The sequence below is a fragment of the Mesitornis unicolor genome, unplaced genomic scaffold (assembly GCF_000695765.1).
Source record: "Mesitornis unicolor isolate BGI_N332 unplaced genomic scaffold, ASM69576v1 scaffold2659, whole genome shotgun sequence".
Lineage (NCBI taxonomy): Eukaryota > Metazoa > Chordata > Aves > Mesitornithiformes > Mesitornithidae > Mesitornis > Mesitornis unicolor.
Window position 1 is genome coordinate 34,871 of NW_010205039.1, and position 15,849 is coordinate 50,719.

Below are 15,849 nucleotides of genomic sequence, written 5' to 3' on the forward strand. Positions count from 1 at the left end.
TTGTCCAAAAACAATCACAGACTTTCTCCATTTATGTACCAGAAACAGGTTAAATTTGTTTGAAAATGCTGAAAGGTTAGGTTTTTTCTTTTTCCCCACTTTGATTTTCCTAATCTTTAGTTTAAAACAACCTAATTGCAAGTGTGAGATATCGTGAGTAGAACACTTCTGATATTTTTACACTAATCTGAAGCAGAAAAAAATAATTCTTGATTAAAAGAAATGAGACTGAAAAATAAATTGAGTAAGCGGAGAACACCCATATAGACTGGGTTCATTTGAAAATGTTTTTTGCACCAAATTCATCTTTAGGCCTTCCACAATGTACATAACTAAGAATGCAGCCTTCACACTGAAGATCTACATGTAATACTAGTAGAGATTTGATGTCTCCAAACCTAACTTCATAGGTCCCATTAGACATCATTATTTTCTATTCCAGCACTACAAAAAAACCCCAAAAAACCAAAACAGAACAAACAGGAAATACCATTTTGTCTGAATTGTTGTCTTCTTTAAGTGATAACAGGGAACATTATTCATATGAGCGTAAATTTTTTTGGCTCACATTCTTCGTCTCTATTTTCTCTATTCTCTCCTGCCTTTCTGAATCCATCTGATATTGATCTATGCTATGGGTCTCTGACATGTCTCAGTCTCTACTTGCTTCCCAATGGACTTTGCAGCACTAGAAGCTTTTTTTCACACTCTTGTCATTTTTTAAAAATTGCTTTACTAAAGGTCATAACTTTTGGGTCCAGTCCTCTGTGAAATGGAAAGGATTGATGTAGTTTTATCCCTTCCAGCCTTTCAGTCTCTTTCCCACCCTATAACAGTTTTTCTGATTTCACTATTTTTAAAACTGAAAGTACCCATTCATCTTGCAAACAGAGGACTGGATTTATTTTGCAAAACTATGCAATTCCAAATGTCCTTTTCAATCTTAAAAAAAATCAAGCAATTGTGAAAGTTAAATTAGAAATTTGTACTGGACAATTCAATTAGTCTTCTGTTTTCTATCCTTAGGTTTACAACTATGCTGAAAAAACACTCCTCTCTGTTTTTTTTTCCCCACATTTCTTCAACACTGCCATGAATTCGCACCCTCTCACTAAGAAACTTGTTTACTGGCAATGAAGCTTGCCTCAACTATTGTCTTCTGCTTACACTTTTGAGTGTCTGTGGTGAATTAGCACAGAGGTGGGAACTGTGGGACATGCTGCAAGTAGACATCTAAAACCAGGAACTGGTTAACAACTCCAAGGTCCTGCAGTAGTGTCTGTGCCTATTCTCTGAAATGTCACACAATTGACAATTATCAGTACCATGACATGTGTGTTTGTTTATGCTTATGCCTTTACTATGTATTAAGAATATGCATGTGCTTACAAATTTTGGAAAATAATTGATAGACTTATAAACTCTACTTGGAAGATTGTTTTTTTAATACAACCAGAAGATGATTCTTAGGTTTTCTGGTTTTAATTTTCTTGACTCATTCATAAAGCTCCTGGTTTATAATCAACTGTTTTTAGCAGTCTGCTAGCAACAGTGGTCATCTCTTTGGCTATGGATACTTAAAATGCATACCTGGTATTCAAATAAGTCCTAATTTATGCATGCAAGCTGAAGTTCTCAAATCAGTATGATTTTACAGTGTGGCAAATGCTTGTCTATAACAATAGTTAGCAGAAGACATGAATGAAATTAAAGAATTTATTTACAGGAATTGTTTTATTAAGATAGATAACTTAATAGGTGATGACTATTTTGGATGGGGATTTTCTTATGGCCATGAGGTTACAATTTATATAAAATTATAAAAGGCTAAAGAAGAAGAAAAATCAAAATAAAATATTTGCAGCTGAACAAGGAGAAGACAAGGAGACTTGGAACGAGCTCATGGCTGTGCTGTAGTTTTACTTTATGGTATTGGTTACTCTTTGTATTTCTCTGCTTTATTTTGTATGCTTGGATTAATTTTTTTTCTTTGTCTCACTTGATTTATCATTTTTATGTCTTTAGATCTGAGACAATGAGATTATTAAATGTGCTAATAGAGACACAAAAGGAAAGGGATTATAAATGTCTCAGGAGCTACAGACAACTGCTTAGTCTTTAACTACACAGTGTCCAATCCCTCAGCTGTGCCAGCACAAGCACAGATATGGCCCAAATGTTAACTGAATTAACACCAAAGTTTTCCTTTTTCTCTTGGTTATAATCAATATTTTATTATTCTCTGATTCACTAGCTGACTCACTGAGTACTTGTACCAACACAGTGCAGGGAGGTGGTGGAAATATAGCAACAGAAGTGGGGCAGATCTACAAAAACCTATTTTCAGCTTAGGGGAAACGATGGTAACTTATTTTAATTAAAGTTTGCGTAACTCTGAATAATATTTCTTATAAAACATCAATACCAATAGTGCTTCAATTTCATGACTATTGTCTCAAAATGCATCACTAAGACTAGTTTAATGATTAGAGATAATTTCCGAATTAAGATGTGTTCAAAGACTTGTTGAAATGAAGGCATATATTCTTTTTAATTTCAGTAGTCTTTGGATAAAGATTGAAAGTTGTTAAATTATAGAATATTTGGGGAGCACTAAAAACACCTGGGTCATCTATTGCTTTCTTAGTGACTGTCCCCTCCTTACATCTGACTCCTCTGCAGAATTGCTACCTTTAGGCTCAAGGAATAGTTTAAGCTAAAGTAATTTCTCTGCTTTTCCTGTTCAGATGTAATCCAGTGTATCAATTACGTGCTCACTACCAAGGTGAGGCAGGGCATTCCAAAGAAAAAAAAAGTAACAGTGCCCTGGCAATTTAGGCCCACTTCTTTCTGTATCTTTTCTTTGTAGCAGTTAATAAGAAAATACAAGCTCAATTTATCAGACGAACTGCTTCTTGCAAATAGTTCCCATTCTGATTAATAAAAACAACAAACCAACAGAAAAGAACCTCCAAAGAGAAGCTGTTAGCATGTCTTCATCTGGATTCCAGTACAGCTGAAAAGAGGAAAGAAAAGAAATAACCCACACAAAACCACCTCGGGTTTGTAACAGACAGTGATTGCTTAAACACAACAGAAAACTAAAAAAAGCAGCCAAGGGAAAAAAAAATTTAAAAAGATGCATTAGCACTTAGGAATATGTTGCAAATAGCAGTCTCAGTGCCAAAAACTCTTCTCTGAGGTGCCATATGGGAGAAAAGATCTGTTTTCCAACAAAAGGGATAAAAAATGAACAATTCTCCTGAAAGCTACAGATATTTTTTTCCTTACTGTTTCTTTGTGTCTCCCACATTTTTGTCTCAAAACTTCAGTGAACTGAAGCAAACAGGGAGAACACAAATAATTCCTGATTGTGAAATTTTATGTTATTAAAGACCAAAACGGGGCCCATTAACACAACTGTGGTGAAGGCAGTAAAACTACTGAGTGCAGCATTTTAGAATTGTGGGACAAACAGAAAACATTTAATAAGATTTAATCTACACCTCATTTATAAAATTTTGAATTTTATTCTTTGGAATAAAGACTGTTTTGGAAGAATGATGCTTTTCTATAACTTATACGGAGATGAAGAAGAGGAAGGAGGCTCTGTTCCAGGTTCCTGAAATTCAAAGTTTCAAATTCTTGAGGAATCTGCTTTAGCACTTGCTTTAGTGTGAGAGAAGGGAATTTAAGTCTCTAGTTTCTTACTCAAGTTAAACTAAAGATCTTGTTCCCCTGAAAAGGTTTTTGAGACTCTTTTAATAATCTCAGTCTATTTAATTATAGCATTAACATTCAATAAAATAAAAAAAATAAAGAAAATTTAGGTATAGCCTTTGTTTTTCAACTAGTATTAGAAGTAGTTATTTTCATCAGGGTAATTCAGATAAGCATCTGGCCAAAAAACTATCCTGGCACAGACAAAGATTTGTTGGGTTTGTTTTTTTTTAAGAACTAGGAATTTTTCCAAGACATCGTTACTACTGGGAGCAGAGCGTCTGACCAAAGTATGCTCACCAGATGGTAGATGTTTCCATGTGGGCAAATATGAAAAAGTTCTAAATCTATGTAAACTTGGAAGTAAGGGTGGGAATATTTTGCTGTTGTTTTTCATTTTTAGTTGCCTGTGCAACTAATAAATATGAGAGGAAAAAAAATTAAACTAACCAAAGTTAGATTTTATGGAAAAAAAAGAGAAATGCCTCTTAATTTGTTACTTGATCTGACCTGTTGATAATCATTGATTTGGGAAACTTTATAGTTAAAAGCTTTGCTTTTCTTTTCATTTCTTAATATCTTTATTACCTTGCTATTCAAAATCTTACTGCACTAAAATGTGATAGCTCCAAAAATAATGGTAAGGATTGTTTCGCATAGGGAAGGAAATGTGGAAAAAACAAACAAACAAATAAACAAAAAAACCAAGAGGGACTATTTTAAGGGCCAGCTGAAAGCTTTGAGCAATCAACTCCTCACCAGTCACTACTGGTGGGGCAGGAGCAAAAGGCAACATGGGGCAATGCCACTGGCACGCCAGATCCCCAGCCTGTCAGAATATTTAAGATACTTGTGAAAGTAGGTTTGCACAAAGATGCTGCATTGAGCAGTGGGTTTGCTGAGCTCTGCTTCTTCCATCAGCTCCCACTGCTGGGACTGTAACTTTAGGCAAAGTGGGGAGAGGGAAATACAACAAAAGCCAGCAAGTGGTAAGGTTTTAAACTACTGTAAGCTGTCAGCTGGCTGGATGCAAGTCAGACGCCTATGGTGCTATAACACATGCCCAAGGAGTCTTCCAGGTGATGTAGCATGCCATGCTAGGCTCCAGTACTCCATCTCAGCAGGAGTAGACACCTCTCTGATTTAAATATCTGCATAAATGTTTGCTGAGTTAGTAATTTATCCCAGATTTAAAACCACCTAGGCAGCTAGAGGGTGCATCTACACAGCACGGTGTAGTTAGACCAGAAAGCAATCTGGATTACACGACAGAAGATTTATAGCTGCAGTGGAATAACAAAGTAGTATAAAGTTAATAGAAAAGTTCCTACTAAGTGCAGTGAGCTTTAACTCACGTATCCACAGAGGCACATGAAATGGAAGAAATGTCACAGTGAAAAGGCAGGGCAGCTGGAGAAAATGTTCTTTAGCTTTCTTTGCACTGAACTTGAAATATCTGAGAGCTGCTAATTCTCTATCCTAACAGAAACCTATTGCTTAGAATGCCTTTCTGTTTATCTGGGGTTTTTTTCACTGTGTGTGTATGGACCTGCAGTGAATGTGAGAGTAGCAAAATCTGGATGTGAAGACAGTGATGACAGAAATAGGTGATGAAGAATCATGATGTAGAATCATGACCTATTATTACCCCCTTCACTCCTCAGAAAATCTGTATCTATGAAAATAAATAAATAAAAACAACTAGTAGCCACTAATTATCAAAGCAATGAGGCATAATAACCAGAACTTTACATTTTCTTCTTTAGGACACTAAAAGAAAATTGTTTAACCTTTAATAAGCATAAAAAGATAAAATGTCATTGAACTAAAGGCATACAAACCTGAATGTGATATGACTTAATTTTGTGGCGGAGAGGGAAATACTTGATATGGAGAAACTGGGTTTCATGAAGCAGAACTAGAGAAACATGGTGCCTTACTGCTGGCAAAAGAAATGAAACTTGGGAAATGATTTTTCTAGTAATATGGTCTTGTGCATTTTTTTCTCACAATGCCTTAAAACAAAGGTACTCTAATGTTTGGATTTGTTTAACAGATAAATGCTTAAGTATACTTTAACGGCTGAAATATATCTTCTCAAATCTGCTATAAGTACAATAATAGAACACATTTTCATACCAGAATACACGTGTGGTTCCTAATCCCTTGTTCTAGAATGTTTATGCTAAAGCTATTAAAAAGAACAAATGTATTTCCTTAGTTTAAAAGAGAAAAAATGATCTTTCAAATAGAACAAGACAAGAAAAATATTTTATCAATAGTTTATGGTCAAGGTAAGTGTATTCATTATAATTGGGCCCCTCAGTTCAAGAAGGACAGGGAACTGCTGGAGAGAGTCCAGCGTAGGGCTACAAAGATGATTAAGGGAGTGGAGCATCTCCCTTATGAGGAGCGGCAGAGGGAGCTGGGTCTCTTTAGTTTGCAGAAGAGGAGACTGAGGGGAGACCTCATTCATGTTTATAAATATTTAAAGGGTGAGTGTCACGAGGATGGAGCCAGGCTCTTCTCAGTGACAAACAATGATAGGACAAGGGGTAATGGGCACAAGCTGGAACACAGGAGGTTCCACTTAAATTTGAGAAGAAACTTCTCAGTGAGGGTGACAGAGCACTGGAACAGGCTGCCCAGAGAGGTTGTGGAGTCTCCTTCTCTGGAGACATTCAAAACCCGCCTGGACTCCTTCCTGTGCAACCTCATCTAGGTGTTCCTGCTCCGGCAGGGGGATTGGACTAGATGATCTTTTGAGGTCCCTTCCAATCCCTAACGTTCTGTGATTCTGTGATTCTGTGTAATCAGCATTGAGAAAAGTAACATATGTTTACAAAATACGTGCAACAGCTTGGCAAGAGAGATTACCCAAGATGCTATATTCTATGGAATTGGCTTAGTATCAGAAGAAAGAGTGATTAACTCTAGAAAAGTTAACGTCAAAATTATTTCTGACACACTACTTTAATCAAGAAATGGTTTCTCTCCTTAGCCAGAGAGCTTGAAGTCTTTGGTGCAGAAGGCAGCTATAGATGTGGTTTTTTGCTACATTTTATTAATGCACTTATACACACACAGGCACACACCTATTTAAAAAGCCTTATCTGACTTCTTGTTTGTTTGTTTTTGTGTGAGGAACAGTTAACAAACATGCTTAGGGAAAAGTTTTTTTCTCCTTTTAGGGAATATATTGCATACCTCATTTTGAATGCTTAGAAAGAAATGGACCCTTGAAAGAATTTGCTGTCTCTGTTTTGTCATTTATTCCCCAAATGTAAGAGTTTCTGTGTAAACTAAAACTATCCCTTTCCAAAAGAAAAACACAAGTGTGCAGATGGAAGTGAGTTGAGGTATCAGGAAGGAGGAGGACCACATGCTGATTTTAATGTACAATTTTGATGGAGTGAAGGGAGGACACATATGGAAGAAATTGCATCTTTGAAAGGTAGCAAGCAAGCACTAGAGAGAAGACCTGGTTTGTTGCTTTATATTTTTTCTTCCTTGAAAGATGGTATACAGCTCTGTGGAGGAGAGAAACCTGGCTCACCCTGCAAATGCAAAACCAGACTTGCTGCCAGGAACCATTTGCAGGAGTAATTAACAAAACGAGTTTGCTTTACAAGATTTTCATGGAGGTAAGAAGGTGTGCATATAATTTTGACAAAATCAAACAGTGCACCCTTAGAGTCACACAGCAAAAAAAAGAATTGGCACTTCTCCCTTAAAAGGGTGTCTCATTAGAGCATGCTTATCGTCTTCTCAGCAGATATGGCATTTAAATATACTGAGCAATGGCCAAATGAAGGAAGTAATTCTGAGAAATAAATGACAGTAACGGTCCCAGTTCCCTGAATGGGGGTGACAGTGGTTTTGCAATATTTACCCGAGATGTTCATTTATTCAGTATTGAAATTAAAGAGGGAGGGAGGGAGGGAATATCTGTGTGTGTTGGTAGAAGTTTAATATTAAATTAGAATAGACTCTACAGTTGCAGATGAACTGATACGTCCCAACTAGCATCAGTGCAAAGTAAGTGACTTCCAGCAGTAGCAAATGTTGATATAAGGTTTTAACTTCTGCCTTAAGATTTCTGTTCTTAATGGTGCAAGGTATACTAAGGAAAAAAGTCAGAACCTTTTAAATTGCAGCTCTAGACTTCAGTTTGAGCAGGAACTCTAAATCCAGGTTATCAGAACAAGGTGAACGTACATTTGAGAAAGCAACGTATACAATAACTCAATATCAAATTTCCTTTGAAGTATGCTTTCTTCTCTTGGGCTATATGCACTTTTGGCCCAAGTTAAAACAAATGAAAATGTGGTATCTAAAGATAAGAAAAAACTGAATAATACTGTGGTTAAAGTGCATTAAGCTAAAGGGTCTTTTAATATCTTACATTTATTTCCAAAAACATTTCAGGTAGTGTAACAAGGGTAGGAACTACTCCTTGTTACATTTCCACCCCTAGTCTGGTAGACATAAGTATTCCAGTGCTGTAGTACAACAGGCTGGACAGACAGACAATATTGTTCTTTGTGTACCACATCAGTCAGTGTGTATGCCCAAGGCAATGCTTTTGAAAGTTGAATCTATTACTTTCATTGGGACAGGAAAAAAAAAGAGCAGTTCTAGGGGCCATCACGGGCTCCCTTTTACTCTAAAAGGGTTAATACAATGGAGATAATCTGAGACTGACCTTTAAATTATAAGTTAGTGTAAGCGCAATCATACAGCAGAAATGTACACACATATTTATTTAACTTTTTCTTGCCACCATGGCAATTTAATCTTTTCTATGTAAATTGCTCAGGATAGATGAAGCTTGATCACAAAGAAACCTTTGAACCTGATTTTAAATTTAAAAGTAGAGCTTTTGCATAGCAGTTATTTTTTTTGCTGGTAGTGTCTTTTTTAATGTCTTTGCTCAATGCAGTTATCTTGGAAGAAAACCCGCTCTAATAGCACCAAGGGAGAGCCCAGGAAACTGAATACTGGGCTTGTGCTGGTTTTCAAAAAACAGCACAGGTCTGTTCAGAAAAAGGAACATTTCATAAAGTACAAAGAGTATCTTTGAGACTTAGAATTCACAGCCTGAGATCTCCATGGCTGCCAAGCAGGTTTTCCTGAACTGGCAAGAGCTAAACTGCTGTTAATCAGTAAATAGCAAGAATGAGGGAAGGCAGCTATTTAACCAGCTGAATGGAGGAAATGAGCATCAGCTTTTGATGTTCAGCTTTACTCATTAAATGTGAAACTCTTCCATAAGCCCAGCAAAGGTCTGGCAAAGAGTTTAGTTAGCAATATAACCCTACTTAAAGTACTGTCAAGTTCAATGTGGAATTTTGAGAGCCTTTTTACAACTGTCAGGACAAAGTGGAATTTTATTTGAGAATTTGTAGTAAACAATATGACAGTTGAAAAAATCTAGAAATAGTGCTGAAAAATAGTCTAGTATCTGCCCATATGACAGTATAATTTCATGTCAATTTACCAACATATTACTGTTATGGAAATACTATTGTAACAAATCTTTGTACTTAATTTCATTGTTAAACTAACATGTAAAAAATAATAATTTTGATTCAAGGTGGAGATTAATATTTCTCATTTTAAAGCTGAACAAATTTTATTCACTGAAAATGCAAGATAGTATTTATGAGGAAGATACTGAATGTCCCTGCTGTGAAGAGTAGTGCTGCTGATATCTGTGAAGGCTTAGATGTATCATATGTTTTTATGTAGGTTTATACATATTATATGCAATCATACAAAAGAAACAGATCTTCTGTATCTCTAATGATCTAGGAAATGAACACCAAACCACTTGCATAGCCTTCCACCATAGCAGAGGTAAACAGATCTTAGACAACCATTGTATGCTGAGATGACTCTGAACGTGTTTTTCTTTTTCTCCATTTACAGCAGAAGCAGCACTCTAACCTTAGCCTACATGGTTGTCTGTGCTGCTAAAGGGTGCCTAGGTGACATAGAATGTATTTGCAGTGACAAAACTAGTAAAAGAGGCAAGAACTTGGAAAATGGCATCCAGAGATACCAAAATACATCAGTTTGGAGAGTATTTTCAATTCAGCCTTCCAGGATGGCTAAAGCTAAAATAGAAAATGTAAGACAAACTTTTGTTTATACTAAAAAAGTATATATTTTACAAAATCAACACTGTCATTCCTTTATGACATATAGGTCAATCCTGTTTCTGCTAGACAAAGTAGAATTTTTGTAGTTTTCATTTGCAAAGATGAGGGAGAGAAGACCAAGGATTAAGCTGCTTGTTTTACTTTATCTGAAAAGTTGATGGAGTGGTGGAGACACTTCATCTGTCTTTGTATATAGAATATGACATGAAAATCACTTAATTGCTTAATTGCTTCTCATTGAAAGCCGATTGCATCTGCAGTTTTTAAGATGGTTGACCATGGGTTTTTTTGTCTTGTAACAGTTTTCCATGATTAAATATTTTCTAAGGTGTTCTAGTTTCCTGTTTATTTAACTTTTAATAATTAAATAATGATCAAGTTCCTGATTTCCCTTTATAAAAGCAAAAACATTAGTGTCTAACACAAGAGAATACTGAGCATACAGTAAACTGGAGCATCATGTTAGAATATTGATCTAAAGATAACACATTCATATGGCACCTTAGTGAATTATCATTTTCATAGAACATATAGTAAATATGTTATAACTGTTTTGCCTGAAAATTACTGTCTTCTGGTTTTGTTTATCTTGCACTAAACTAAGGACTCAGATCTTCTTTTAATTCACAGTGAGTAGTATTTTACTTCCCAAGAATTTCTTATATCAGAAGGATTACACTCCGTGAAGAAAAATAGAAGACAAACCCGAGGACATTATACAATGAGAAATCCCAAGCAGTGCCAATAGTAACAGTACATGTATATTAGTGAAGAATAGATCCATCAATGTGCAGACCACAGTGTAATATTCTGAGAATTGTCATTTCAGTATAAAAATATTGATGTTCAGTCCACAAATTAACCCAGGAAATACACATCAACAGAATCAACTGTATACACCAATGAATGGAGCTTAGTGACACTGTTCATCTTTTGCTTCATCAGTGAAAAGAGTAAAATCCAAATTTTGAAAAGTACTAGTGAACATATACACCTCTGATTAAATATTTCCCTTTCAGAAGGCAATCACTTTACTTAGCACATGAAGAAAAAAGGTATTATCAAATATATCTGTCTGAAATCTGTCTGAAAACCAGATATAATTAATTTCATAGCTTCTTTTTTTCCTCCAAAATTTGGTGACATTTTTCATGTGAATGGTGTGGATAAAATATGCATTCTGTGAATGAGGAGCTGGGACCCATGGATTAAGGTGAGTGCTCAAAACACTATCTTACTTTCCTCTCCCTGAATAATTGTATCATAGAGAATTTTTTCCAAATCAGCTCAAATTCAACATGCAGAGTGGTGCATACCTCTCATTCCCATCACATACCACTATCCACACCCAAGGAAAGCTTCCTTTGAGGGCATTCACTTGGTATTTGTGGGCTTTACCCTCTCAGCTTGGTAACAGTCAGATCGGAGTTCTCACTGCTAAGTCACAATATCAAAAATGAGACTCATTACTACTGTTGTTTTAAAAAGGAAAGCAGTTTTTTTCAGCTCTTAATTAAAAATACAATTTAATTTACTTCAGGCTTATGTTGAAAGCATTTAACTTGTACTAGCCATTCACATTGAGTATGCTTTTGATGACACAAACGTTTTAAACCTTGGGGTTGAGTACATTTTCCATTCTAATTTAGAAGATTGGTTTGGACATACTGCATTTCTGAATAAAAGTAAAGGTAATGTTCCTGGTTAACATAGTTATGTTTGTTTTGACATGAATTGTTAATAATCACAGATGGGAAAAATAGAAGAATAACAATTCCTTAAAAAAATGGTATTGACTAATGAATAATTATCAGTTAATTATTTGATGATCATGGAAGATCATTATTAAAAAGCAAGTCCTTCATAAGTATGTATAACCATTTGAGATTAACATGTGTTTTTCATTTCATAAAATGTTATTTTTCTTTTCAAGTTAAACATGTATGACACTTCTAATCTTTTTTACAGAACATATGAATATGAAGAATAGAGATTTAGTTGTGTATTAAGGAACAAATGCACAAAGACTTTCTTTGAGAAGAGGATGCTTTTCTGAATTATGTAGAAGCATATTTCAGAATATTAATTTTAAATTGTATCTTACCTCTGTACTGGGGGATTTGTCAAACCTGGACCTGAATTTATCAGGATTTATGAACCAGGAAAAGCAAAAACATTGCTGTTTTGTGTAGATTTTTGAATAATTTACCCTTCTGAAATAGCCAGGTTGAGTTTGGATGCACTGAGTACAGTAGTTAGTTCACTCTTGGTCAGTGCATGCTTTCTTGACATTTAATCCTTGCCTTCCGGATTTAACTAAAACCCATCTATACAATTAGATGATAATCACAGTGTTCATGAGATTGACAGTACAGTGTTCATCTGTATCACTCTTGATAATTATGGATTTCTTAGTGTGTCTACTGAGAGTTTCTGGAGGATTTCTTAGAGGAAAAAAACCCCGTAGATTCTTCTAATCCAAATGTATGCTTATAGTATAAATCTTATAGCTATATAGCCTCCCTGTGTGTTGCACTAAAAAGCCAGAGCTAACACTGAAGTCATGACAACTGAGGGAACTTTTCTGTATATAGTTTAAAGCCAGGCAAGACAAGCTTACAGAGAATAACCAAAGGCAGTGGGAAGATGTCTACAAAACTAACATGTTCAGAATGAGAAAAATGAAGAAAAAAAAAAGTTTAGAAACATTAATTTGTCATTGAATGAAATCTTCATTTTGTGTCTGCTCTGTTGGCTAGAGATCATCCAGGAAAGACTAGTGATTACGGTCACCTCCAATTGATTAACTCGGTACAGTTTATGTTTGCATCACACATGGACTGGACACGTGGAAGGCATAACAGTCCTTGGAAAGCATGCTGCAATATTCAGCTATATGCAAATTCCTCATTTGGTGAAGGAACAGAGAACGTTGTAGCTGAGATCTGTTAAGATGCCTGTCTAAGAGACAGTGCTGCCCTTGAGGTGCTTGGGTTTGATAGCAACATCTGTACTAAAGCAGAATGCTTGCTTACTGTGAGGCATTTTGTTATAGTAAGGAGAGTAAATTGGTCCCCTAAGTAATACAGAATCCAAGTAGTGCTCATTTCAGTGAAAGAACCCAGGAAAAAGAACAAAGAATATTTGTTGAGACAGAATAACAGATGCAATTATCTATTTTTCACATAGTTGTCATGGCAGATTTATAATGTTACATACAATCCCTTTTGAAAAGAAGTTGCAATGATTAGCCACACTATTTTCCTACAGTGCTCAGAATGAAACTGCCAGTTTCAGGACAGATTTCTTTGTCACAACTGCCTTTGAAAGAAACACATCACCAACTATTGTACAAATGCATACTACCGTAACATTTTAAATTTATATGTGAGTAAGGTGCAATCCAATTTCTTTTCACAACATACTGGTCACAGCTTTAAACATTTTGGTAATTATAGGAAGTTCTGTTTTATTCTGTTTAGTCCAGAAGATCTCCCTTACAGAGAAATGATAATAAAAAAGGGTTCAAGATCTCAGAGAGGTTTAAGAACTTTGTATTTCCTATAAAATTCAAAAGTTTCCACAAATAAGTGTTAGTATATTGCCTGGACAAACTAGTAAAAAATAAATTGCTTTGCTTGTTTTGTGATTTCCCCATATTTTTCATGTCTCTAGTTGAGAGCTAGAAATGTCAGTTTTTCTGGGGAATGGCACCAGTTGGGATCCAAGTGATTGTACGCACTCCTGTACCATCTCAGGTATCTTTGCTTTATTGATTTTGTGTTTGAGAAGTCCAGACACTAATGCTCCTAATGATCAGCCATTCTTTTTGACTTTTGGTAACAAGTATTCTCATGCAGTTAATATCAAACAGAACTTTGTGCTCTACATCTGTTATTTCAAAATTCCCATTTCTGAATTCCCCTAGTCTCAAGTAAGTAGTACATTGTCTTCCTTTTTTACTCCCTACAATCTTTTCTCCTACTTCCAGGGCCCCATGATGCAAAATGTCATTTTGCCGGTCTTCAGTTCCAGTGACTACTTTAATTTTACTGATTTTAATGGGTTTTTCAAATACAATCCCATAGAAATCTCCAGTGGAAGGAGCTTTGCCCCAGAAGTACTCATCAATGCTACTGTAAGCCTTGCTTGCCTCATAGTTTTCAAATACATTCATGTTGGTGTGCAAGTTTGCAGGTGGGTTGTCAGGGATATCAAATGATTCCTCTTCAAAATCATCATCCTTTAGCTTGTTTTCAGCTCCTTTGTAAGACGAGTAGTATCCCATGTGCTGGAACAGAGATGGCTTAAAACGTATCACTTCCTTTTGAGCTAACAACCCACGAAAGTGGATGAGCAGCCAATCGCAAGGCATTTCTTGGTAGAACATCAACAAAAAATGGGCCAGGCGTGGGAGGTCATGGGAATGGTAAAGCTTTCCAATATACCCCAGTTTGGAAAATTCCAAAGTCACCCAGTAGGATCCTTCTCGTGAGGTAATTACTTTCTTAACAGCAGTCAAAAAATTCTTTGAGCAGCGAACATCATCTTCTAGCATCACATAATAGTCAGAAAGATTAGCACAAAAGTTAAGAAGGAAAGCATAATCTACATTTTGTTTGGATCGAAACTTCACACGGTCCTCTGGGTCATTGTAATTTCTCTTGAGGCCATCCAGTACAGGATAATACTCCTCAGGGACGTGAATAACTATTAATCTGCCTGCAATTATGTGATGTGCAAATTTCTGTGAAATATCCTGGACCATCCCTTCACACCAGGCTGAGTCAAAATCTGCCAGCTGCACTACCACTGCGATTTCTTTGAGTTCCTCATAACTTGACTGCTCAAATATGGACTTGATAGTCTCAAGCAAGTAGTTTCCTTTTTTCCGTTTCACAGAGGACAGCCCAATTGTAAGGTACCCTGTACAAAAGACAATTTAAACAAAAACTGAGTATCTGTTCTTGGAAACCATTTCACCACAAAGCTATCCTCCAGAGCTGTGCTCATATTAAATAAACCTTTTGAATGGTGAAGTCTGAGAAATTTGGTATGTTAAGCTGCATGCAACAAAGGATATTTATTGCCTTTTCATGAAAGAAGAATCGCATTGTAAGTAAATAGACATATGGAGCCTATTGCATTAAACATTCACTTATTAACTGTGAGGAACAGCATGTAGTGGACAAAAGTCAAAGCAATGTGCACGTATATGCCTGGCAGAGGGAACCACACAGATAATGATAAGGCTGTAAAATCTGCTAAAAGAAAGGGGATTGTAACTTATCATTCACACAATATTTTAAAAGCAAGGAGCTATGAAATGCAGCACAAAAATATGAGCTATAGATAAATTATCAAACTTTTATAATTTTAAACAGTCTACAAGACTAGTTACACTTATGCATAACTTTACAGTTTTATGAATATTGCATGGATAACTTTTTCCTGCATGTTAATTTTTAACTGAATTTGTCAAGTTTTTCCTTTTTAATAGATCTTCTTCTAACCCTGTTTCAGGACTTCTTGAGCATTTTACAGGGAATTCCATCTTGCAAGATATAACTTAGATATTATTTTAAAGAAGAAGAGAACTTACTACTGCATATCTGTGCTTGTATAAATATTTTTTAATGCTGTTACATCTTTCTAGGGAGAGATGCATCTTAATTAAAAGGGAAGAATTTTCACATCTGCTCACATCCATTCCATTTTTATCAGCAGTCCAAATAATTTTTTTTAGATATTTGCTAATATATCTCAAATTTTCTGACTTTTGATGTAAAAAAAAAATACGACTTTTTAATTGACAGGGCATACTTTAGTTGAACCTATCCTAGCTTTCTTAAAATAATGTGATTTGTAAAAGAATGCTCTGATAAAGTGATTCAGAGTTTCTCTCAAGGCTTAAGTCTCCTCAAAATGGAGTTGTACAGTGAAGTACAACCCCCAGAAACCATTC

The 15,849-nt window shown here is 35.6% G+C and overlaps 1 protein-coding gene across 1 annotated transcript in view; it reads right to left on the reverse strand.

The window, feature by feature from the left end:
• Positions 1–13,653: 13,653 nt before the first annotated feature.
• Positions 13,654–15,849, reverse strand: part of MGAT4C (MGAT4 family, member C) — a 7,679-nt gene continuing 5,483 nt past the window's right edge. The window contains exon 3 of the mRNA XM_010191236.1: positions 13,654–14,810. Within this exon, the coding sequence (XP_010189538.1) occupies positions 13,654–14,810 (1,157 nt within the window). The remainder of the gene's footprint in view (positions 14,811–15,849) is intronic.